Below are 25000 nucleotides of genomic sequence, written 5' to 3'. Positions count from 1 at the left end.
CAATTTCCACCTCCCCGGATCTGAAGTGGATGGTGCAGCCAACGACGGTCCTCCTAACATCTGTCTCCCCCTCCTCCTCCTCCTCCTCCTCCTCCTCTTCCTCCCTCCTCCTCCTCGGCGGCCACGCAGAGCCTAAAGCACACAGCACGGCGAAAACATCCCCGGCAGAAGCAGCAAATAACAAGGCACAGTCCGCCAGCCGGAAAGCACAGAAAGAGCAGGTAATACTAAAAAATGGCTCTGCAGAGATGGGATGGGATGGGAGGGGTGCAACAACATGGCCATTTGTTATATCTATAGCATATTTTATCTTTTTAATGGAATATATACCAAAAGAAAAATGCACGTTCATTTAACTGGCGAGGTATAGACCGTGCCAGACAGTGCAGCATTTTTTTTATACACATATATATACTGCACTGAACGATTTGGGGCGATGATTGGATGATAAGCCGCGGGAGACATTTTAATTATTTATTTTATTTGGGATTTTCAGCATGCTGCTGCGGCGATTCAGCCAGAATGAGGGTCAATTATTATTCTCTCTCGCATGTTGAATTTGTCTTCTAGCCCATTTTGGGCATCAGGGAACCCATTTTGGTGTTATAGCATCATGTCATGCTTTAGCTATTGCAAAAATAGCAGATCTACAAGCTCGTAGCGCGCCACCGAGTGGCGCGCTACGAGCTTGTATAGGTCTGCTATTTTTGAAAAATCGAAGAACCACTGACGTAGAAACATAGCTTTTTCAGAAAACTGTCAGGATTCAGAGGACAATTTTAGAATCTGATCTCAGGTCAGAATGGGCTAGAGTCCAATGCAGATGCAGGGAGAATAATGCGCATTCAAATAGGTTTATTATATTATTTTTTTGGTCATTGTTTTTCAGCCTCCCGTCAAGGTGGATGACGAAAAGAGGAGGATCCGAAGGGAGAGAAACAAAATCGCGGCAGCAAAGTGTCGTAACAGACGCAGGGAGCTCACAGACACCTTACAAGCTGTAAGTATGTGTTTTATGGAAAACATAAAGTCGTTGAACATCCTCCGGCATATTTACAAGAGCATGGCTGTCAAGATTATTTAAGATGATTGGAGAGGGCTGGAGCAGCCATGGGGACAGAGTATAATATAGCCAGTGGTTCGTGTGTGTGAAAGGAGTGTGTCTTTATGTCTGACAGACAGTATCATAATGCAAGTGTGTGTTTATGTATATATATAGTATATAGTATATATTCTTGTAGACCGACAGCAGGCAATGAGGAGAGAGAGATGGGGAGTGACATGGCAGCAGCAAAGGTCGTCAGGATCGGGATTCAAACCCTCAACACGATGCCTTAGCAGGCTGAAAGCTGGGGATCCCCTGGAACCCCCCCCCAAGGACCCCCACATTGAGAACCACATGAAGCAGCATTCCATTCATGTCTCCTCATCATGTCTCCTCTCTTTTTGTCACTTCAGGAAACGGACGAGCTGGAAGAAGAAAGAGAAGCCTTGCAGAGTGAGATAGACGAGCTCTTGAAGGAGAAAGAGAGACTTGAGCAGATCCTAGCTGCCCACACGCCGGCCTGCAAATTAGCTAATGAAGAGGAAGGCCACGAAGAAGACGACGTTAGTGCAATGCTACAGGACCCTCCCGCCTCCCCGCAGCTCCTCTCCATGCTAGAGAGCAGCAGATCGCCCGAGAGCAACAGCGCCGCGATAATGGCCCCTGCAGACGTGGACACTGTCGTTCCGTGCATCCCCCCGGCAGCCATTTTGGGGAACTCCAACATCCTCCTATGCTCGAGCGGCGCAGAAGAGGAGACCCTGGCGGACCTGAGGGGAGACGACCTGGACGACCTGGTCCCCAGCCTGGAGATGGCGGTGACCCCTGACACGGCGGCGTCGGTCCCCGACATCGACCTCCTCGGCGGGCCGTTTTGCCTGTCGGACTGGGAGACGCTGTACAAGTCGGTGGCCAACGACCTGGAGTCTCTGAGCTCGCCGTCGCCGGTCATGATGTCTTCCAGCCCCGCATGTAGCAGCTACCGCACCGTGTTCTCCTTCAATCACTCCGAGTTGGACGACTCCATGGCCGAGGAGGGCTGCTGCGAGGGCCTCAAGGGGCCGGGCCTCAGTCCTCCCGTCATCATGAAAGATAGTCTTAATTCTCCGACACTTCTGGCCTTGTGAAAAAGGCGCACGAAGCGGTTATGCAATTGATTGAATTGGACAAAAGTGAACCAGCCAACAAGCTATATATGGTCTCTCTCTCTCTCTCTCTCTCTCTGTTTTGATGTTGTGTAAAGTTTAACATCAAGGGTTATGACATGTTTTCTGACGGCGACCGTTTGCAAGAGTTGAATTCTTCCACACCTACACACTGCAAAAACCTGAGTGCTTTTTATAATCTTTCACTGCATTTTCAGAATAGAAAAACATAGCCCGACCTATACAAGCTCACAACCACACCGCGATGCAACATAACGTGAGATTGTATATATAGACTATCTTTGAAAATGTTATGAAGGTATAAAAATAGGGCTTTAATTGGTAAAACTATAACACTAAGGGGTTTCTACAGTGTGTGGTGCAAAAGCAGCAGCTGGTTCATTCTCTGGAATTAATGAGATTTTGTGCTGGTATAAAAATGCATGCAATTATGAACCCTCATATGAACAAAGAGGCTGTAATCTTAGTATTCTTCGACCCTAGATGTAATGTGAAACTAAGCTGTGCTTAATATGTGAACTGTTAATAAGTTGTGTTGTAACAAGTGAAAATAACAGGTTTGCTGATGATGTGTAGCTAACATACTATACTGTATCATATCTCACTGTACTGGTGACCACTATATGACTTCACATTTATTTACAATCATCTCATGTATTTTATCAAGAGGTATTTTATGACATAGTTTATTTTTTTACTTATGGTTCATTGATGAAATGGAGAAAAAAAAGTATAACACTAGAAATAATAATATAATAAAAAATAAAAAAAACTGTTATACCCTTGTGATGTTATTATTGGAAGAGATTTGTTATTAACCCATTTTGCGCGGGAACCCATTTTGGTGTCAGCATCATGTTGTGCTTTAGCTATTGAAAAATAGCAGATCTACAAGCTCATAGCGCGCCACCGAGTGGCACGCTACGAGCTTGTAGGTCTGCTATTTTTGAAAAATCGAAGAGCGACTGAGGTAGAAGACATTTCTACACTGTAAATCCCTGGAACATGTGACACGTTTAAACCTAAACACCAGTGTGTAATAATAAAATGCCACATGTTTATTAATGGTCATAAAATACAGTAGAACACGAGTTCACTCAAACACCTCACGAGAACACAATTCTAAACACCTAAATTACTGACTTTGATTGTAAAAACTAAACACGTTTATGTGTTTAAAAAGTGTTACTGGCGATTAAACATGTTCTTCTGTTTATAATCTAAACACTGTGACACGTTTAAAAAGTGTTACAAATAAGTGTTTAATACTGTTTATAACCTAAACGCTTGGGTTTAGTGTGTAGAATCTGATCTCAGGTCAGAATGGGTTAAGGTAGTGGTTCCCAAAGTGGTGTTCCCAGGGGTCCTTGAGGGAGTTCCAGGGGGTCCCCAGCTAAATGATAGTTTGGAACCAAATGGACCCTTTATGGGTCTGTAACTCTGAGAGTGTACAAATGGAACCAAATGGACCCTGACGCGTCCATTTGGTTCCATTTGTACACTCTAGGAGTTAAATTATATAACAAGGATTTTACAATATAAATTGGGGGTCTCAGAGATAGAAATGCCATTAAATGGGGGTCCGTACGTATAGCCTAATGCAGGTAAAACTGGGGGTCCTTGAAATTAAACGGGTTGAGAATCACTGCTAGAGCCATAAAAGAAAATCTTCTCTTATTATGGGGGTCCCTGCAGGCATATGTATTTCAAATGGGGGTCCATCAGTGTCAATGTGGGGGTCCTTGACATGAAAAGGTTTGGGAACCACTGCATTGAGCCAGGCATCTTGCAATGGGTCTGGACCACAAGATTCGATACACCACTAAGATACCCATGTACCTGTCTAAATACTTCCTTAATGTAAACAAAGTCCACACCCAGTTCACCAGAGGGAGTGCAACAAACCATGTACAACCCAGATTCGGCACAAACAAGGGACTAAATTATTTTCGCTCCTATGCCACCAAAATGTGGAACGCCCTACCAACAGTCATTAAGACATGTGAATCCCTTGACTCCTTCAAAACCGCTCTCAAAGGGCACCTACGGATGGCTGCAATTCGAAACTGGCCTCTGTAAAATATGAATCCCCCCCCCCCCCATTTCCCCTCACTGTATATGTATCTTTTCCCTTTTTGCTTCCTTTATGGTGAATTCCTGTTCTGTTCTTTAGTTTAGCTACATAGAAATGTCTATTTGTATGTCTCTAAATGTTTTGATGAATTGAACAATGTGGACCCTGTTGTAAACAAGTGTAATGCTTAATTGCAGGGTCGTCCACTCACAGTTAACAGTCTTTGTATTGAGTTTGTGCTTGAAATGTAGGCCTACTGTAAATTCTGCAAACTGTTATGTACATTTCAATCAATCAATCAATCAATCAAAGCATCTAAACATGTCATTGTGTTTGTATACAGGCAGCCTATAGGCTAACCTATAAAGCTATCAAGGATTTCATCATGTTTCATTGAGTGGGAAAGAAATGGGAACACGAAGAGCGAAGTGAAGTTAATCATTTATTTATAGTCGGGTTTTTTTTCTTCCAATATTCTCACGGTCAAGGGAACCTCGATTCCGCAAACACACACACACACACACACACACACACACACACACACACACACACACACACACACACACACACACACACACACACACACACACACACACACACACACACAAAGAAGCGTGCACAGATCAACCCGTATATACGTCAGGACGTCGTTTCACTTCCGCTGTGACCATATTTGGAAAGTGCCGTTGTTTTGTTTCCATGGAGACGGCCGCGGGTGTCACGTTTCGAGCTGGAAGATTTTTTTTTCCCCGGAAAAAAAAGAAAGGCAGAGCAGATTATTATGGAGCAGCAGAGCAGACGAACGAACAAGTGTTATTGTTGTTGTGCGCAGCGAAAAACAAGTAAACAGATCTAATTTTACGGTAAATAGGCTAATCTCATATTCATGTGAGGAGGACAGTGAGGCTGTGAATACAGAAACAAGGATTTATCATGATGATAATGGAAATAGTAGATATTAAATCAAATCTTGCCTGACTAGTGTTGCCCTTGTCGTATTCTCGAGAAGAACAGCCTATTATATTATTGCTAGTTTATTGCTTTAGTTTAGAAAACACACATAGTAGCTAAACACACACGTCACAGAGTAGCTAAAAGTAACATTGTTTATTCTATTTCGTCATTTTCGTGTCGCAAAGCAAAGGGGAAGCTACTGACAGAGCTGTGGCGCTCTACCAACGATAGAGGGAGCTAAAGTACAGTATATGCAATGTGGGAAATTCTGAACAGCAACTTAGATCAGACGTGCAGGGCAACTTTGACGATGGAGACTGAGGGCCAAATATATTTCCACACTCACTCCAGAGGGGCCACACTAGTGCATACTGTTGTAGCAAAATAGCCGATGTAGCAAAATAGCCGATCTACAAGCTCAAAACACGTCGCAATGCGACGCGTTTTGAGCTTGTAGATCAGCTATTTTTTGCTAAATGTGAATTGAAAACCTGAATATATTTTTTGCTATACTTTTGAATTGGAATCCTGTTAACTTTATGAACTGTTAACATGCTACATTGGACACAAAAAGACAATAATATTTTAATACTATAGTCATTAAGTATACTAGTCATTTAATACAGTCATGAAGTAATCAAAGCGGGTTTGGAATTGTAAACAGCTGAGATCAATACTATATCAGTATTCTGATATTAACACGCGGGCCGCATTAAGTGAAGGTGGGGGCCGCATGTGGCCCCCGGGCCGCCAGTTGCCCACCCCTGCCCTAGATCATGCATTATGCAGGAAACAATAGTTGTTTTTTTGTTTTGTTTGTTTGTTTGTTTTTCTTTCAGCCCAACCAGGAATAAACATGTGGCCTGCCCTCTATAATATGACGTGACGTGTGGAGTTAGTGTAAGCTATATTTAATTAAATGTATTCTTTCAAGACCACACATGAAGTTCTATGCACTCTCAGATCGAATGCTGACTGAAACACGCACGCACACGCACACGCACACGCACACACACACACACACACACACACACACACACACACACACACACACACACACACACACACACACACACACACAGATCAGCCACCCCCAGCATGCGGAGATGCAGGCTCTGAGAACATTCAGAAACTTGCAGCTGCTGAAAGTGCCCCGAAAAGAAAGAAGAAACTCGCCAGAATGTGAAGAAGAGTCGCCCAGAGTTTTCTTCACGTTTTGGCGAGTCGTTCAAGATAACTCGCCAAAAAGGGTAAATGTGGCGAGTCTTCTTGTCACACACACACACACACACACACACACACACACACACACACACACACACACACACACACACACACACACACACACACACACACACACACACACACACACACACACACACACACACACACACACACACACACACACACACACACACACACACACAGTGATATAGGCATATATGCCGCATATAGCCTCACTGTGTGATAACAAAGGTTCCAGCTGGTCTCCAGGATAAGAATATTATAAGTCTACAATGTCAACACAGCACAGCACAGCCACCCCTAGCCCCTCTCGGAACCCTACATAAAGCTTTTCTGAAATTCTGATGAGTTTTATGTAGGGTCCCTGACCCTGTTCATAACTATATTTTCGTATGGGAATTCTGGAACGCGGATGATAAACATGCTCTCTAAGACCGAATCTGCGCCGTTTGACGGGCTTTTTTTGTTTGCGTTATTCTGAATTTGGGAACTTTAAGTACCTATACATTCCGCTGCGAATATCTCCTGTGGCGCGGAAGCCGTTAAGTATTTTTAATCTTTGTTTGACCGATTTGGTCGCTTTATTTCTTCTTGTTTGTTTACCGTTTATTGTACCGCCTCCCGGTGTGCGGTTGGCTTGTGCGGCTACGTCCCTGCCTCTGATCTGCTCTGTCATAGCTATAGCGCCACTAGCTAGCCAGATAGGCGGTACAATGAGGTGTCAATAAACAAGGAAGGAAGAGAAGAATCAAAGCGACCAAATCGGTCAAACAAAGATTAAAAATACTTAACGGCTTCCGCGCCACAGGAGATATTCACAGCGGCATGTATGGGTACTTATACTTCACATATTCAGAAACCCTCACACGAAAACATGTCGTCAAAGAGCGCAGACAGGCCGTAAACACGTTGTTTATGTTTTATGAATGTCCGCGTACCAGGTGGCAGGATACTGCTGCAACAGGACCCAATGGACTGTGTCGTCAAAAAGTCAGAAACTTCAGTAGGTTCTGCTTGGAGGGCTAAGCCACCCCATACAATACATTTCACATTGTTGTGTTCGCATGATCCAACAGTTAGCATATCATTATCATGTGCCTCAAATGTGTGATCTCACCCTCGTCATGTACCTTGTGTTGTGACTTGTGACCAGTCGGTGATAATATTCCTGAGGATGTGCTATATTTGCGGGGATAAATCAAAGTCATGTGAGCTTATGGGAACACTGGGTCACCTGACAGGGATAGGATGACGCCCAGAGCTCCCAGAAACATAGAGGAGGTGCGTTGGTGCCTGCGTGTGTGTGTGTGTGTGTGTGTGTGTGTGTGTGTGTGTGTGTGTGTGTGTGTGTGTGTGCGCGTGTGTGCGTGTGCGTGTGCGCGTGTGCGTGTGCGTGTGCGTGTGCGTGTGTGTGTGTGTGTGTGGTGTGGAGGAATGGATTCGGCTATGGAATCATCACAATCACAACATTGTTTCTGCTTCTGACTTGACCCATTTAGGCCCGACATTGAAGTTTAAAATATGTCTAAATCATGACAGTTTTCTGAAAACCCTACATGTTTCTATGTCAGCGGTACTCAACCTTTTTCATGTCAAGGACCCCCAGAATTATCTGTAATTGGCCGCCGACCCCCATCTGAAAATATGTTGTTCCAGGGACTCCCCATGGAAGCAAAGATTTGAGTTAACACGCCACATTTTCACTATTTTCAGATCATAGCTTGTAGATCTGCTATTTTACCATAGCTAAAGCATAACATAATGCTAACACCAAAAGGGGTTCCCACCCAAAATGGATTAAGACATCATATCATATGCATACTGTATGAGGAGGAGTGATCTCTGTGACGATAGTGAGAATCATTTGCTCACGGAAAAACCGAGCAACAATCGAGCAACAACAACATGTGCTGTTTTCAAAATCTAACCACTTAAAACCCTACAGTTGAACTGCGCCCCCCCCCCCCCCCCCAGGGCTCTGGCGACCCCCTCCCCCCCTTCTTTTTTGCTCTACACTAAATACATTACTTTCTTTCTAATTTGAGATTTAGCTAAATATTTCTTACCCCCTTTTTCTCTCCAATTGAATCGTTATGCCAATTATTTCCTCCCCCAGACGACACATTTCTGTGTAGTCACTGCTGTTCTCATGTACGTATGTATGGTACCGACCATACATTATGATGAATTGAACATGGTGGACCCCTCTTGTAAACAAGTGGAAAGGAAAGGAAAGGAAAGGTACTATGTTTACCCAGACGAACTGGACTAAGCTCAAGAACTTGTTTACAGCCAGGCCCTGCTCATAGAACATTTCATGGTAGGGGTATCAATGCCTTGCTCAAAGGGCACTTCAGCGGTGGTAATTTTAACGTGCCGGTCCGGGGATACGAACTATAGCGACCTTCCGATATCAAGACCGCTCCGCAAACCGTTCGGCCACCGCTGCCTCAAGTGTAAATTAATGCTTTATGGTGTCGTCCACTCACAGTTGACTGTTCTTTTGTATTGAGTTGTGCTTGAAATGTACTGTAATTCTTGCAAACTGTTAATAAATACTTCAATCAATCAATCAGACTCACACAAGCCAGTGAGGAGCCCCCACTGGGAGGACCAGCCTAATAATGCAAATATATAATCTAACTGCATACAGTGCAACTGACTGTGCAAATGATTAAAGTGCATATTGTGCAAATATAAATAATTCAATCAACACTGACGCAATATATGTGTGTAAAAGTATAAGTAACCTCTTCATTACACTATATGGAAAGGATGTCATTTAATCCATTTTGGGGTGGGAACCCGTTTTGGTGTTAGCATCATGTTATGCTTTTTAGCTATTGAAAAATAGCAGATCTACAAGCTCATAGCGCGCCACCGAGTGGTGCGCTACGAGCTTGTAGGTCTGCTATTTTTCGACTGACATATAGAAACATAGCTTTTTCAGAAAACTGTCAGGATGTAGAAGACATTTTTAGAATCTGATCTCCGGTCAAAATGGAGATTTACATAAAGGCTCTATAGTATTGCTCTTGTAAAAGCAATGTATTCATCTGGATACACCGTGGACATATTATACCACATGAGTTATGTTTTATAAGGCGGATAACATTGGACAGCATTTCATTGGAACAGTGAGCGATTGAACTGATTTCATTGACTGTACATAGACGTGTGTGTGTGTGTGTGTGTGTGTGTGTGTGTGTGTGTGTGCGTGCATGTGTGCGTGTGCGTGTACGTGTGCGTGTGTGTGTGTGTGTGTTGTGTGTGCGTGCGCATGCATGTGAAAGGCCCAGTAGCTCATGGCATGATAAAGTCCATAAAATGATCATATCAGTCTTGTATAGGTCAAATAATATGTTCTGATTGCATGTTGGAAACTTTAAATGTCCTAGAATGATCATATCAGTCTTGTATGAGTCAAATAATATGTTCTGATTGCATGTTGGAAACTTTAAATGTCCATGCCTGAAATTATGCATCGGTACAAAAGCATACTAGACATACATTGACGTGATTGACGACTGTCTGAACTTATTTTGATTGAAGAAAAAGGGAAGGAAAGAAAAAAATAAATGAGGTGGTAGTAAAAATAAAGCTGGTCTATAACGTCTGATAGATGATGAGTAAGCATGGTGTCTGGATGTATGTGTCTGGGTATTTCCCCATGGAAGGAGGATACTGACCATAACATGCTCACTTTTTTAATAGCTACAGTACATCGCCTACACAGTCAAATAAAATACATAATGACATGACATGTAAACTTGTTAGGAATTTAGTTTGGATTTGCAGTTAAAACATTAGGACAAAGTGCAAAACAGGACAAGACAGAAGTGCAAAAACAACATGCAATGAATAGTAAATAAATATTAAGGGCAGAGAGTTCAAGTGTGTTCAGGTCAGTTCAGAGCACAGCACATCAGTCAGTGCAATAATAAAAGTAATATATATAATTACTAATAATTATTTAACTCTGAAATTGTACAAATGGATACATTAACACAGGATTGTATTGTTAAATGTTTTGTTTTTTATGACTGTCGCCTTTATTTTTATTTTTTATAGAGCTACAGACAGTAGTCTGACCGGACAGGGGGGACAGAGATGGGGGGTGACAGTAAAGACCGTCGGGATCGGGAGTCGAACCCGCGCCACACCGCCAGACAGGGACGTGCACACACACAGACATCAAAGAGGGGCTTCAGCCCCTCCTGCCCTTTTTACCCGTCTGTAAAACAACTGCCCTTGGCCTGTGGCCGTGGCTCAGCGGTCCAGGCACCTTGGCTGGTAATCCCGTCTGGCAGTGGGCCGCGGGTTCGACTCCCGATCCCGACGGCCTTTACTGCATGTCTCTTTTCTTTTTTTTTTAAGATACTTTTTTGCGGCTTTTGCCAAATGCATTCAGCCTTTTATTGTTTTTTTTATGGAGGGACAGACAGTAGGCTGACAGGAAAACGGGAGAGAGATGGGGGATGACATGCAGTAAAGGCCGTGTCGGGTCCGGGAGTCTTTACTGCATGTCTTCTCCACATTTCTTGTCAGCCTACTTACTGTCTGTCCCTCCATAAAAAATATAAAATAAAGGCGAATTTTTTTTGTTTAGAAACCCATGTCGTACACCGCATCTCCACTAGCTATGGAGTGCTGGGTTGCACCCTGAAAATAGCCGATCTACAAGCTCTCAACGCGTCGCAGCGAAAGTGCCATTTAATTGTTTTCTTTTTTTAAATGACACCCACTCCCCAAAAAAAGAAGGCTGAATGCATTTGGCAAAGCTGCAAACCCACCAACTACACTCTATACAACGTCATTCATCATCCAGGCAGCTGCTGGCAAGTGCACCTACTGTAGTGTACTGTCTGTAAGCTTATGTTTAAATAAATATAGTGTCTGTATAACGTACACGCTGGGCATAGAAACACTCATTTCTCACTGTGTCTCATTTCTGACTTCACTACAGGGTGAAGTCAGATGATGGGCTCCAGTTTCGTCACCGCTAAACCCCTTATCCCTAAACTTCTTTGCCTATTTTACAATTTAGAAAAACATTTTTGAATAGTTCAACTAGCCAATCTACATTGACACGTTGTGAGCTTGTAGACTGGCCATTTTAACTGTTCAAAAATGTTTTGCAAAAAAAAAAAGGGGTTTAGCGGTGACGAAAATGGAGCCCTCTCCTCACTAAATGTACCTCCAGTGGCTCCAGTCATTCTCAAAGACGTGAGAGGCAGCGGTGGCCGAACGGTTTGCGGAGCGGTCTTGTTATCGGAAGGTCGCTAGTTCGTATCCCCGTAACCGGCACGTTAAGATTACCACCGCTGAAGTGCCCTTGAGCAAGGCATTGAACCCCTACCATGAAATGTTCTATGAGCAGGGCCTGGCTGTAAACAAGTTCTTGAGCTTAGTCCAGTTTAATACCCTGGGTAAACATAGTACCTTTCCTTTCCTTAGTCCAGTTACCCTGGGTAAACATAGTACCTTTCCTTTCCTTAGTCCAGTTACCCTGGGTAAACATAGTACCTTTCCTTTCCTTAGTCCAGTTACCCTGGGTAAACATGGTACCTTTCCTTTCCTTAGTCCAGTTACCCTGGGTAAACATAGTACCTTTCCTTTCCTTAGTCCAGTTACCCTGGGTAAACATAGTACCTTTCCTTTCCTTAGTCCAGTTACCCTGGGTAAAAATAGTACCTTTCCTTTCCTTAGTCCAGTTACCCTGGGTAAACATAGTACCTTTCCTTTCCTTAGTCCAGTTACCCTGGGTAAACATAGTACCTTTCCTTTCCTTAGTCCAGTTACCCTGGGTAAACATAGTACCTTTCCTTTCCTTAGTCCAGTTACCCTGGGTAAACATAGTACCTTTCCTTTCCTTAGTCCAGTTACCCTGGGTAAACATAGTACCTTTCCTTTCCTTAGTCCAGTTACCCTGGGTAAACATGGTACCTTTCCTTTCCTTAGTCCAGTTACCCTGGGTAAACATAGTACCTTTCCTTTCCTTAGTCCAGTTACCCTGGGTAAACATAGTACCTTTCCTTTCCTTAGTCCAGTTACCCTGGGTAAAAATAGTACCTTTCCTTTCCTTAGTCCAGTTACCCTGGGTAAACATAGTACCTTTCCTTTCCTTAGTCCAGTTACCCTGGGTAAACATAGTACCTTTCCTTTCCTTAGTCCAGTTACCCTGGGTAAACATAGTACCTTTCCTTTCCTTAGTCCAGTTACCCTGGGTAAACATAGTACCTTTCCTTTCCTTAGTCCAGTTACCCTGGGTAAACATAGTACCTTTCCTTTCCTTAGTCCAGTTACCCTGGGGTTAATAGTGAACAACACAGGCCCCCGGCCGGCTTCACTGACTTAGATTCTTCCTGAACATAATTCATAATAAGCTCTACATATTTGAAACATGCATAGCCAGATTGGTATATATTTTCACTGCAATGCCATTACTGAGGCTTATTGTTCTTGGCTATAGGCTGGTGTAGGGTCTCCCTCCTCTCCTCGGCCCCTCCATTATGGGTGAAAGTACCAGGCGGGTCTGCAGCAGCATGTGTGTCCATGTACTGAGTGACATCTCTGCCGTATGCCCTCAAGTAGACGGGCGAATAGTGACACAGGGGGGTTTTGTCTCATATGCATGCTCAAACAAACACCTTCCTTTTTTCTGTGAAATATTTACTGCTATACAGTTCTGCTTTTATCCCCCTTGTCATCTCTGTAAAGAGATGTGACGCATACCCCCCCCCCCCCCCCCCCCCATATCCTCTCAAATGCTGGACATAAATCACCAGCGGAACCAAATTAGAATCTATAAAAAGGATCAGAGTATAAAGCTTAATTTATACGTTGTCTCACGTCGTCGGTGTCACTCATCGAAACACACGTTATTTTCAGAGAACGACAAAAGTATAAATGCAGCCTCGGATAAAGTACTGTGCTTGTTCCAGGTATGGGATGATAAGTACTCTGCCTGTTCCAGGTATGGGATGATAAGTATTCTGCTTGTTCCAGGTATGGGATGATAAGCACTCTGCCTGTTCCAGGTATGGGATGATAAGTATTCTGCTTGTTCCAGATAAGTATTCTGCTTGTTCCAGGTATGGGATGATAAGTATTCTGCTTGTTCCAGGTATGGGATGATAAGCGCTCTGCCTGTTCCAGGTATAGGATGGTTGTGACGGCAACATAAAACTGTCTCAGCATTTGGCTCAACTTGACTCCATTGTGTGACGGATGCATGTTTTGCTATAGCTCTTGTTAATGTTTCATATCGATATATAGGTCTGGTCTGTTTCATTATGCTTCATAGTCTGGTGTATGTGTTGTCATGTATGTCTTGTTTTGTCATGTCTATGAAAAACCCAATAAAACTAATATATATTTAAAATAGGGCCGGGACTAATTGCGATTAATTTAGATTAATTAACTACAGAAGAATTAATCGCGATTAACTACAGATAAATTAATCTCACCTTTTTTTTCACCGCGGAACGTTTCTCACTGGGCGCTTTTCTATAGTACTGAAAACTGGAAATAATAAAAAGTCACCCCATTTTGTGTTGCCTAGAACTGGAGGTCTGACAAAAAACAGTAACAATATGAAGTAAGTACAGCTTTGTGATGTCACTGAGATGTACTTGTTACTGTTACTAAATTTATTTCAGACCTCCAGTTCTAGGCAACACAGAATGGGGTGACTTTTTATTATTATTTCCACAACAGGTATATTAATGACAGTAAAATGTTGAAAATGAGTGGTATCCTGTAGTCACTATTCATTGATTCACTGGGATACCAAAAAACATTAAAAAAAAAGGTTTCTCGCTGTTCTCGGGTTGAATATTCATATGCGATTAAAATGCGATTAATCTAGATTAATTAATCGCAAAGCCTCTGATTAATTAGATTAATTTTTTTAATCGAGTCCCAGCTCTAATTTAAAATAATAATTATATATATATATATATATATATATATATGTGTGTGTGTGTGTGTGTGTGTGTGTGTGTGTCACAAATTAAACTTAATGCCTTTTTGTCAATAATAATGTTGTTTACTGTGATACAAGGTGTATGGAAAATGAAATACTTTGAATGGTTGTAGTAACAACTACCACCACCAGAGGGAGCTAGTACTTATAGCTCTTTTTCTTTTTTTTCCTTTCCTTTCTATTTTATCATTTTCTGGAAGCCTCACCAGGACAACACAATATTTATTATTCATTATCTTTTGTTGTCATTTGTATGAATCAAGTGACCGTGGTGACATTACATAACAGACTAACAGGGATATTATGTGGTTAATAAATACAAACTGATATTACGTTAACCAAATTACAGTATAGCCTATAACCAAAATCTATAGTGCACATACACTTTTTTGAATTATTTTGGTATCAGACTTCATGTCCCAGATAAAGGTATATAGGTGCAATGAGATCGTGTGCATACATATGTAACATTTTAGTTTTTAGTTTAATTGCAGATAAACCTGCTCAAAGTAAAGACAAACTAGCCTAAATCAGTTTAATGAGCATAGTTGTATGAATAGCCTACCGGTATTTCATTGGCATACATATAATTGCCAGCTATTATGCCAATTCCTCAAGCTGTTAAGTATAACTGCAAACAGGTTAAATTAATATAGATGAATTAATGAATTGCATCTTCTTAATATAGATTAATATAGACTTTTAGAATATTTCATAGGATCAGTACATAGGCCTATAGCCTACTATATTAAGCCACACACAGTAGACGTGACTTAGACAGTTTGACAACTGTCTGCTTTTATTATTATGTGTGTGTGTCAGTGTGTGTGTGTGTGTGTGTGTGTGTGCGCGCGCGCGTGCGTGCGTGCGTGCGTATACAGCCAAAACTTTATTTATTAAACGTGTTTATTATAGCACATGAAGAAGACACATTTAATGTTGCCAGGTCTCTTCCACCACAGCTGAAACTTTCCTCTCAGCAGCTCTCTCTCTCTCTCTCTCTCCCTCCCTCCTATGTTGTGTGTTTTTTCGGTTGCTAGGGGTGGAGCCATGCATGAAACAACTTTTTTTCTTTTTTTCTCTCCTCTTATTATTTTCATCCATGCTTACGTCTGGGACGCACCACCACGCACAGTTCCGCATTCCTAAAGCCCTCCCAGATACGGATCACTATTTAAACGGGGCTGATGCAACCACTTTTTTAGCAGTCAGTCTCTCAAAAAGCGACATCCGATTCACAGTAACTCTTATGATCGCAGCTCATTTTTTTTTTACCTCGAGTTCTGGGACGCAGATCAGGTAAGGCTGTTCAGTGTTCACAACAGCACGCGTTATATTGTAGACTAGTAATAATAAATGCCTTAATTCTTTCTCCTGCGGATTGTTGTTATCGTGATAGTGATTTAAACTGTACGGGACATGAGTCTGAAGATTTTCCTCCAACTTTTCCTCATTACTTTGTGATCTTTATTATTATACCGACATCTGTTGTAGTTTTCTGTTCGTGCCAGCCAGCCAGGCAGCGTATAAATATGCTGCCTGGCAAATTAATATGTATTTAATAGCCAATATACACCACCATGTCTGGCGAAACTAAATGCATATTAAAATTAATAATATTTATTAGCATTTCGCGAAAATGCACATCTCAATTTTGTCGCTTTCTTTTATTTTTTTTTTACCAATTAACTGTTATTTATAACTATGCTATAACACAACGCAATATGTTTGTTAGCCACCACCACCAGCAGAAACGCGATAATGGTTTGCAAATGTGCATGCATTATAGGTCTTAGCTACAAATTGCTACATTATAGCACGTGAAAGTGTCAATTACTTCCCAAAGTTATGCAACACACTGTACACCATTGTAGGTTTTCGGGCATAAACGATTGGGTTTAGTTTTACGGGACAAGGACAAGTCTAGACAACCAATATGGATTTATGGATTGAAGTTTTGCACAGCTTTAAAGTTAAAACAGCAACCTCTTATATTCCGGAACTTTTAAGATTACATACAGCTGAGCTGTCTCCACATGCAGAAGGGAGAAGCTATTGTCTTTTTATTTGTCTTTTTAGCCTTTGTATATTATATCTCAATTGATCTACAAAGCTATTTGACAGGAATAGGTTATATGCCTTAATGATATACGTCTGTGTCATCATATAGACTACAAAGAGAAAACAAGTCTTGTTTTGTCTTTAACCCATTCTGACCTGAGATCAGATTCTGAAAATGTCTTCTATACATCCTGACAGTTTTCCATTCTGACCTGAGATCAGATTCTAAAAATGTCTTCTATGTCTTCGAGTTTTCAAAAATAGCAGACCTACAAGCTCGTAGCGCCACTCGGTGGCGCGCTATGAGCTTGTAGATCTGCTATTTTTCAATAGCTAAAGCACGACATGATGCTATAACACCAAAATGGGTTAATTGGCTTTGAACCTGAGGTGGCTCAAAGTGGATATACCTGTAAAACCCACTGAGGGAAGTGAACCAACCTCAAGGTCATTGTTGGCAAAAACAAAAAACAAACAACACAACACAACAAGGCAAAAAGCAATAACACAACTCTGTGTCTTCCCACACAGCGTCCAAACACAGTCGCACCATTGCTAGAAGAGGGCTGACAACTTCTCTCTGAGTAAGTACAGTACATCAGCCAGCTTCGCGCTCTCTCTCAACTGTGTTATTGATCAGATATCAGATGCTACTGTATGCCTAGTATACAGTAACAGGGACGTTCCTTAATGGCAATGATTCATTATAGTTTTCTAATATACTAAAGTACAGCTTACATTTGACTCGAGTTAACTTTCATTTCATTCGATTCAATGATGGCTCAGCCAATCACATTATGACTGCTGTGAGCATATAAGGTTATCTGATTGTATTGTATAGCCTATCGCATGCAGTCTCTCTGCTCTATAGTTGATAGAGTTTTATAGTTTTATTATTCTTTTTGTATTTTCTTCTGTCTGGAATAAAGCATTTAATTAATGCTGAAAACGAATCTTTGAAAACAGCAGCAGCAACAACTCACACATTTACCAGAGCTGTGCCTATAGACTGGGGGCGGCGGTGGCTCAGCGGTAGAGTGGCTGGATGGTAACCGTTAAGGTTGCCAGTTCGAACCCGGGCTCCCCCAGAGTTACTGTTGAAGTGTCCTTGAGCAAGACACTGAACCCCTAATTGCTCCCGATGTGCTGGTTGGTGCCTTGCATGGTTTCCGCTGCCATCGGTGTATGAATGTGTGTGTGAATGGGTGAATGTAATGCACAATCTATGAAAAGCGCCTTGGATAAAGGCGCTATATAAATGCACCATTTACCATTTTACCATTTAGACTGGAACATACTGTAATGGAGCCCATTGTTGTTGTATTCAATCAAGGCCAGTGATGTACTGTAAATAGGTTTTCAGTGTAATGCGTTTTTTATGAGTCCCACTTCAAACGACGTTAGGAGTCATATTTTGCCAATTTTCTTTTTTACAAATTGCAGCATTTAACTAGCAAAATAAACTAGCATAAAAAAACAGTACAGTAGTACAGTAGTGCATCCCGGCGTGGATGCAGAGGTCGTTGTTTTGTTAATAAACTGCCTTTTGGGGGATGCACAAAATGCACCCTATTTTAATCTCCCGTCACGTCAACAGGTTTTATCCAACAGAAAGGAACATGACACCGGTTAACCCATTCTGACCTGAGATCAGATTCATACGAGGTTTCTTCCGGACACACACTGGTCTGATGAACCCATTCTGACCTGAGATCAGATTCTAAAAATGTCAGTCGTTCTTCGATTTTTCAAAAAATAGCAGACCTACAAGCTCGTATCGCGCCACTCGGTGGCGCGATATGAGCTTGTAGATCTGCTATTTTTAAATAGCTAAAGCACGACACGATGCCGACACCAAAATGGGTGCCCGGTCAGAATGGGTTAAAATAGGGTGTTCTTCTTATGCACACGATGCACAAACAGTATGATTTAATATAACCGGCCTAATATTGCACTGTGTTGTTGTATAGTTACACCACAGCTTTGTTGTCATTAAAACGTCGCTGCGCTGCTGCAAACTGTAAATTATACAGTATGTACACTAGGCCAGGGAATGTGTAATTCTATCTCTACATCATAGATATAGCTTTGGTTATTTTTCCCTCGGTGGCCCTTAGGGCCAGAGGCCAATCAGGGAATGGGATGTGGGGTGATGGGTATATAGGCTATGTCTTTAGTAGTGTGTGTGTGTGTGTGTGTGTGTGTGTGTGTGTGTGTGTGTGTGTGTGTGTATGTTCATGCGTGCGGGCGTGTGTGTATGTTTTAACCCATTCTAAACGGGGAACCCATTTTGGTGTCAGCGTCATGTCATGCTTTAGCTATTGAAAAACAGCAGATCTACAAGCTCGTAGCGCGCCACCGAGTGGCGCGCTACGAGCTTGTAGGTCTGCTATTTTTAGAAAAATCGAAGAACGACTGACATTTTTTTAGAATCTGATCTCAGGTCAGAATGGGTTATAATCAGACCAGTAGTGTGTGTGTCCAGTGGAAACCTCGTATGAATCTGATCTCAGGTCAGAATGGCTTAACAGCATAAAGTGTCATTTATTACATGGTTCAACGATGGTGTTGTCAAAACAGCCAATACAAGCTCACATTTCGCAGCACAGACTGTATACATACTGTACAGCATCACCTACAGTAGTTACTGTAGGTACTGTAAACCGGCCATAACATGGACTTTAATGCAGCAGCACAAGTGTCCCATTGACTTCTTCGGTGCATACTGTACTGTACACGTATATGCGCACACACATATGTGCGCGTGTGTGATGTGCACGTGTGTGTGTGTGTGTGTGCGTGCGTCTGTGTGTCCGTGGCAACCGGTGAAATATGCATTCCTACATTGTGAGTGCATGCTTTCCATCGCTGTGCTGATTGCATGTGCATGTACATGTCATGCAGTGCAAACATATACATGTACTATATTATGTGTGAGTGAGCTCACACTGTGTGTGTGTGTGTGTGTGTGTGTGTGTGCGTGTGTGTGTGTGTGTGTGTGTGCGTGTGTGTGCGCGTGCGTGTGTCAAAGAGTCGACTTGTGTTTGCCTGTGTCTAAACTAAGAGAACAAGTGTGTGTGTTATAATTCAGGGGGGGGGGGGGGGGGGTTTAAACGCCCCAGCGCCTGCCCGAGCACATCCGTGGGATGGTTTCCGCATAAATGGAACGCTGCAGTGGATTAATGGGGAAGGGCTGGCAGGCCGACAGACAGACAGACAGACAGACAGACAGACAGCGCTGGGCCAACAGGGGCTGTGAGAGGCTGGACGACGTGGGCGCTCACAGCACAGCACGGGGTTTATTTTAAGTAGAAATGCCTTCCAGTGACTCTCTCTGGAGAGCATGGGATCGCTGCCCCCCCCCCCCCACCCCCCCCCCCCCCTCCTAGCAGACTGAATAGACAGTAGACGCATTGCAGGAAAGGCTATAAGCACTAAGCAGACGTCGGTGCAACTATAGCTGGGCTGGAATGATACTAATACTAACGCTGAGGGAGCAGCCTTTCAGCGCACCGTGGCTGTATCACATTGTTATTTCAAAGTCCCCGTAAGCCTCTCCACATGGCATGTGAAAACACCGCGCCGAGGCAGACCCAGACGTTACATTATCGTGGAGTGAACACCCAGAAGTCCAGAGGGTGTAACCCAAGAGAAGAGACATTTTGTGGGGGCTAGTGGTAGTAGTAATATATAGTGCTGGAAAAACATGTTTTTGGAAAAAAACGAAAGGACTTGTATAGAAAAGGGTCCTTTTTTTTTAAGGCCTTGAAATAATCATGACTTCCAGATTTCCTGAATTCCTTTGTTGTTTGAATTTGTTTTTGTTGAAGTGAAACCAATTTGCTGTCCCCGTGCACAGAGCGAGCTTTGTTTCAAAACACACACACACACAAACATACCTACTGTATATTTTAACCTGCAACCTCGTATTTTAACCCATTCTGACCCGAGATCAGATTCTAAAAAATGTTTTCTACATCCCGAGAGTTTTCTGAAAAAGCTATGTTTCTATGTCAGTCGTTCTTTGATTTAAAAAAAATATCAGACCTACAAGCTCATAGCGCGCCACTCGGTGGCGATTAGCTAAAATCGCGAAAATGCCACTTGGTGGCGCGCTATGAGCTTGTAGATCTGATATTTTTTCAATAGCTAAAGCATAACATAATGCTAACACAAAAAGCGGTTCCCGCTTAAAATGGGTTAATATAGAACAACAAACAGATTGCCAGTCATATAATCTTCAGGATTTCGGTTTGAGAGAGAACACGTGCTTCATGTGGGGGGTGGGGGGGCAGATGAGGAAATATCAGAAGTCAAAGTATGACAACCACATGTTACATAATATTACGGATTGCTTAAGAGCAGATAGTATTAAATAAAAATAACATTCTGTTGGTTGGCCAATCAGTCAAAGGATTGCTCAAAACTTGACCAGGAGGCTTTATTGTCATCACATGGCACAGAATTATTCAGTTACATATGGAATGCCTTTGTCGAAAAACATTTGTTATTGTGATTCGTTTAATCCTCAAAGCTTGACTTCTCTATAACTCTGAGAAAATGGAATCATTGCAAAGCAGAACCACCCAGATACAGTGAAAGGGTGTAAAAGTGTGTATGTGTATACATGTGTACTGTATGTGTGTTGTTAGGGGTAGCGGTGGTTCAGGGGTAGAGTGCCTGGATGGTAACCGTAAGGTTGCCAGTTCGAACCCTGTGGGCTCCCCCAGAGTTACTGTCGAAGTGTCCTTGAGCAAGACACTGAACCCCTAATTGCTCCCGATGTGCTGGTTGGTGCCTTGCATGGTTTCCGCTGCCATCGGTGTATGAATGTGTGTATGAATGGGTGAATGTAATGCACAATCTATGTAAAGCGCCTTGGATAAAGGCGCTATATAAATGCACCATTTACCATTTGTTTGAATCTTTTACTGAATGCAGGAACCTAGCCAGTGTCAATATGCTATTAGGGCAGTGGTTTCCAAAGTTGGGGTCCAGGCAGGGACCCCCAGGGGGGTACCTGAGGGAGTTCCAGGGGGTCCCCCGGCTAAATGATAAGTTTGGAACCAAATGGACCCTTATATGGGTCTGGGGGTCACTTGGGGGGGGGGGGGGGGGGTCCCAGGGATAGAAATGCCATTAAATGTTCGGGGTCCGTCCGTAGACTAATGCATGTCAAACTGGGGGGTCCTTGAAACAGGTTGAGAATCACTGACTAGAGCCGTAAAAACCTTCTCTTATTGGGGGGGGGGGGGGGGGGTCCCTGCATGGCATATCCTTTCAAATGGGGGTCCATCCGCGGGCTAATTAGTGTCAGTTTGGGGGTCCTCCTTGCCATGGAAAAGGTTGGGAAACCAGGGCTGTAGGCCACAGAAAGTAAAAGGTTTGGGGAAACCAGGGCTGTAGGCCACAGAAAGTAAAAGGTTTGGTGAAACCAGGGCTGTAGGCCACAGAAAGAGGTTTGGGGAAACCAGGGCTGTAGGCCACAGAAAGAGGTTTGGGGAAACCAGGGCTGTAGGCCACAGAAAGAGGTTTGGTGAAACCAGGGCTGTAGGCCACAGAAAGAGGTTTGGTGAAACCAGGGCTGTAGGCCACAGAAAGGTTTGGGGAAACCAGGGCTGTAGGCCACAGAAAGGTTTGGGGAAACCAGGGCTGTAGGCCACAGAATGGAAAAGGTTTGGTGAAACCAGGGCTGTAGGCCACAGAAAGTACATCACGCCAGAAGGAAGAGGTTTGGGGAAACCAGGGCTGTAGGCCACAGAAAGGAAAAGGTTTGGGGAAACCAGGGCTGTAGGCCACAGAAAGGTTTGGTGAAACCAGGGCTGTAGGCCACAGAAAGGTTTGGTGAAACCAGGGCTGTAGGCCACAGAAAGGTTTGGGGAAACCAGGGCTGTAGGCCACAGAAAGGTTTGGGGAAACCAGGGCTGTAGGCCACAGAAAGGTTTGGGGAAACCAGGGCTGTAGGCCACAGAAAGGTTTGGTGAAACCAGGGCTGTAGGCCACAGAAAGGTTTGATGAAACCAGGGCTGTAGGCCACAGAAAGGTTTGGGGAAACCAGGGCTGTAGGCCACAGAAAGGTTTGGGGAAACCAGGGCTGTAGGCCACAGAAAGGTTTGGTGAAACCAGGGCTGTAGGCCACGGAAAGGTTTGGTGAAACCAGGGCTGTAGGCCACAGAAAGGTTTGGGGAAACCAGGGCTGTAGGCCACAGAAAGGTTTGGGGAAACCAGGGCTGTAGGCCACAGAAAGGAAAAGGTTTGGTGAAACCAGGGCTGTAGGCCACAGAAAGGTTTGGTGAAACCAGGGCTGTAGGCCACAGAAAGTTTTGGTGAAACCAGGGCTGTAGGCCACAGAAAGGTTTGGGGAAACCAGGGCTGTAGGCCACAGAAAGGTTTGGGGAAACCAGGGCTGTAGGCCACAGAAAGGTTTGGTGAAACCAGGGCTGTAGGCCACAGAAAGGAAAAGGTTTGGTGAAACCAGGGCTGTAGGCCACAGAAAGGTTTGGGGAAACCAGGGCTGTAGGCCACAGAAAGGTTTGGTGAAACCAGGGCTGTAGGCCACGGAAAGGTTTGGGAAACCAGGGCTGTAGGCCACAGAAAGGTTTGGTGAAACCAGGGCTGTAGGCCACAGAAAGGTTTGGGGAAACCAGGGCTGTAGGCCACGGAAAGGTTTGGTGAAACCAGGGCTGTAGGCCACAGAAAGGTTTGGGGAAACCAGGCCTGTAGGCCACAGAAAGGTTTGGGGAAACCAGGGCTGTAGGCCACAGAAAAAGGTTTGGTGAAACCAGGGCTGTAGGCCACAGAAAGGTTTGGTGAAACCAGGGCTGTAGGCCACAGAAAGGTTTGGGAAACCAGGGCTGTAGGCCACAGAAAGGAGGGTTTGGGGAAACCAGGGCTGTAGGCCACAGAAAGGTTTGGGGAAACCAGGGCTGTAGGCCACAGAAACCAGGGCTGTAGGCCACAGAAAGGTTTGGTGAAACCAGGGCTGTAGGCCACAGAAAGGTTTGGGAAACCAGGGCTGTAGGCCACAGAAAGGTTTGGGGAAACCAGGGCTGTAGGCCACAGAAAGGTTTGGGGAAACCAGGGCTGTAGGCCACAGAAAGGTTTGGGGAAACCAGGGCTGTAGGCCACAGAAAGGTTTGGTGAAACCAGGGCTGTAGGCCACAGAAAGGTTTGGTGAAACCAGGGCTGTAGGCCACAGAAAGGTTTGGTGAAACCAGGGCTGTAGGCCACAGAAAGTACATCACGCCAGAAGAAAAGGTTTGGTGAAACCAGGGCTGTAGGCCACAGAAAGGTTTGGGAAACCAGGGCTGTAGGCCACAGAAAGGTTTGGTGAAACCAGGGCTGTAGGCCACAGAAAGGTTTGGTGAAACCAGGGCTGTAGGCCACAGAAAGGTTTGGTGAAACCAGGGCTGTAGGCCACAGAAAGTACATCACGCCAGAAGAAAAGGTTTGGTGAAACCAGGGCTGTAGGCCACAGAAATGTTTGGTGAAACCAGGGCTGTAGGCCACAGAAAGGTTTGGTGAAACCAGGGCTGTAGGCCACAGACAGTACATCACGCCAGAAGCACTTCTGTAACTGCTTTGCGTGTTTGTTTTGACCTGTCAAATGCACTGATTTGATTAAGACGTAGAATGGTATTACAACATTTAACCCATTCTGACCCGAGATCAGATTCATACGAGGTTTCCACTGGACACACACTGGTCTGATCATTAAACCCATTCTGACCTGAGATCAGATTAAAGAAATGTCAGTCGTTCTTCGATAAAATAAAATAAAGCAGATCTACAAGCTCGTAGCGCGCCACTCGGTGGCGCGCTATGAGCTTGTAGATCTGCTATTTTTCAATAGCTAAAGCATAACATGATGCTATAACACCAAAATGGGTTCCCGTTCAGGATGGGTTAAATGTGCTGCAGCCTCAAATAATCTGCGCTGTGATTAAAATAGCAATAGATCTAAACTAGCTACTGTACTCGTTGCTTGTTGTTGATGCGTTGCCTAAATGAACAACACTTAATTAATATCACGTGTTTAGCGCTGTCGCCAGACTTTAACCCATTTTGGGCGGGAGGAGGAACCCCTCTTGGTGTTTATAGCATTATGTTATGCTTTATAGCTATTGAAAAATAGCAGATCTACAAGCTCATAGCGCGGCACCGAGTGCCGCGCTATGAGCTTGTAGATCTGCTGTTTTTGATAAATCGTGACAATGCGGCGCAAATCTTTGAATATATACTCTTTCAGAGCGAACGTTTTTTTACTCAAATCTTTGCTTCTGGGGGGGGGGGTCCCTCCCTGGAACGACATATTTTCAGATGGGGGGGGGGGGGGGGGGTCGGCGGCCAATTACATATATCTTTGGGGGTCCTTGACATGAAATAGTTTGAGCACCGCTGACACATTAGAAACATGAGGTATTTCAGAAAACTGTCAGGATTTAGAAGACAATTGTATAGAATCGTCT

At 43.6% G+C, this 25000-nt stretch overlaps 3 protein-coding genes across 3 annotated transcripts in view; all 3 read left to right on the top strand.

Annotated features, from left to right (window-relative positions):
• The window catches only part of LOC310876412 (protein c-Fos-like), a gene marked incomplete at both ends in the record, with an annotated part of 3113 nt that extends 941 nt beyond the window's left edge, over positions 1–2172 (top strand). The window contains 2 exons of the mRNA XM_083789944.1: positions 890–1000; positions 1459–2172. Coding sequence (XP_083646070.1) covers positions 890–1000; positions 1459–2172 — 825 coding nt within the window. The remainder of the gene's footprint in view (positions 1–889; positions 1001–1458) is intronic.
• The window catches only part of LOC310877303 (tubulin alpha chain-like), a 69460-nt gene continuing 45391 nt past the window's right edge, over positions 932–25000 (top strand). The window contains exon 1 of the mRNA XM_083791118.1: positions 932–937. The gene's annotated coding sequence lies outside the window, so the exon portion shown is untranslated. The remainder of the gene's footprint in view (positions 938–25000) is intronic.
• LOC310877314 (jun dimerization protein 2-like) overlaps positions 15644–25000 on the top strand; it is a 40401-nt gene continuing 31044 nt past the window's right edge. Inside the window, exons 1-2 of the mRNA XM_083791133.1 lie at positions 15644–15770; positions 17064–17116. The gene's annotated coding sequence lies outside the window, so the exon portion shown is untranslated. The remainder of the gene's footprint in view (positions 15771–17063; positions 17117–25000) is intronic.

The sequence above is a fragment of the Protomyctophum parallelum genome, assembly GCF_964188405.1.
Source record: "Protomyctophum parallelum genome assembly, chromosome: 19".
Taxonomy (NCBI): Eukaryota; Metazoa; Chordata; class Actinopteri; order Myctophiformes; family Myctophidae; genus Protomyctophum; species Protomyctophum parallelum.
This window is presented reverse-complemented; position numbering and strand designations above follow the sequence as displayed.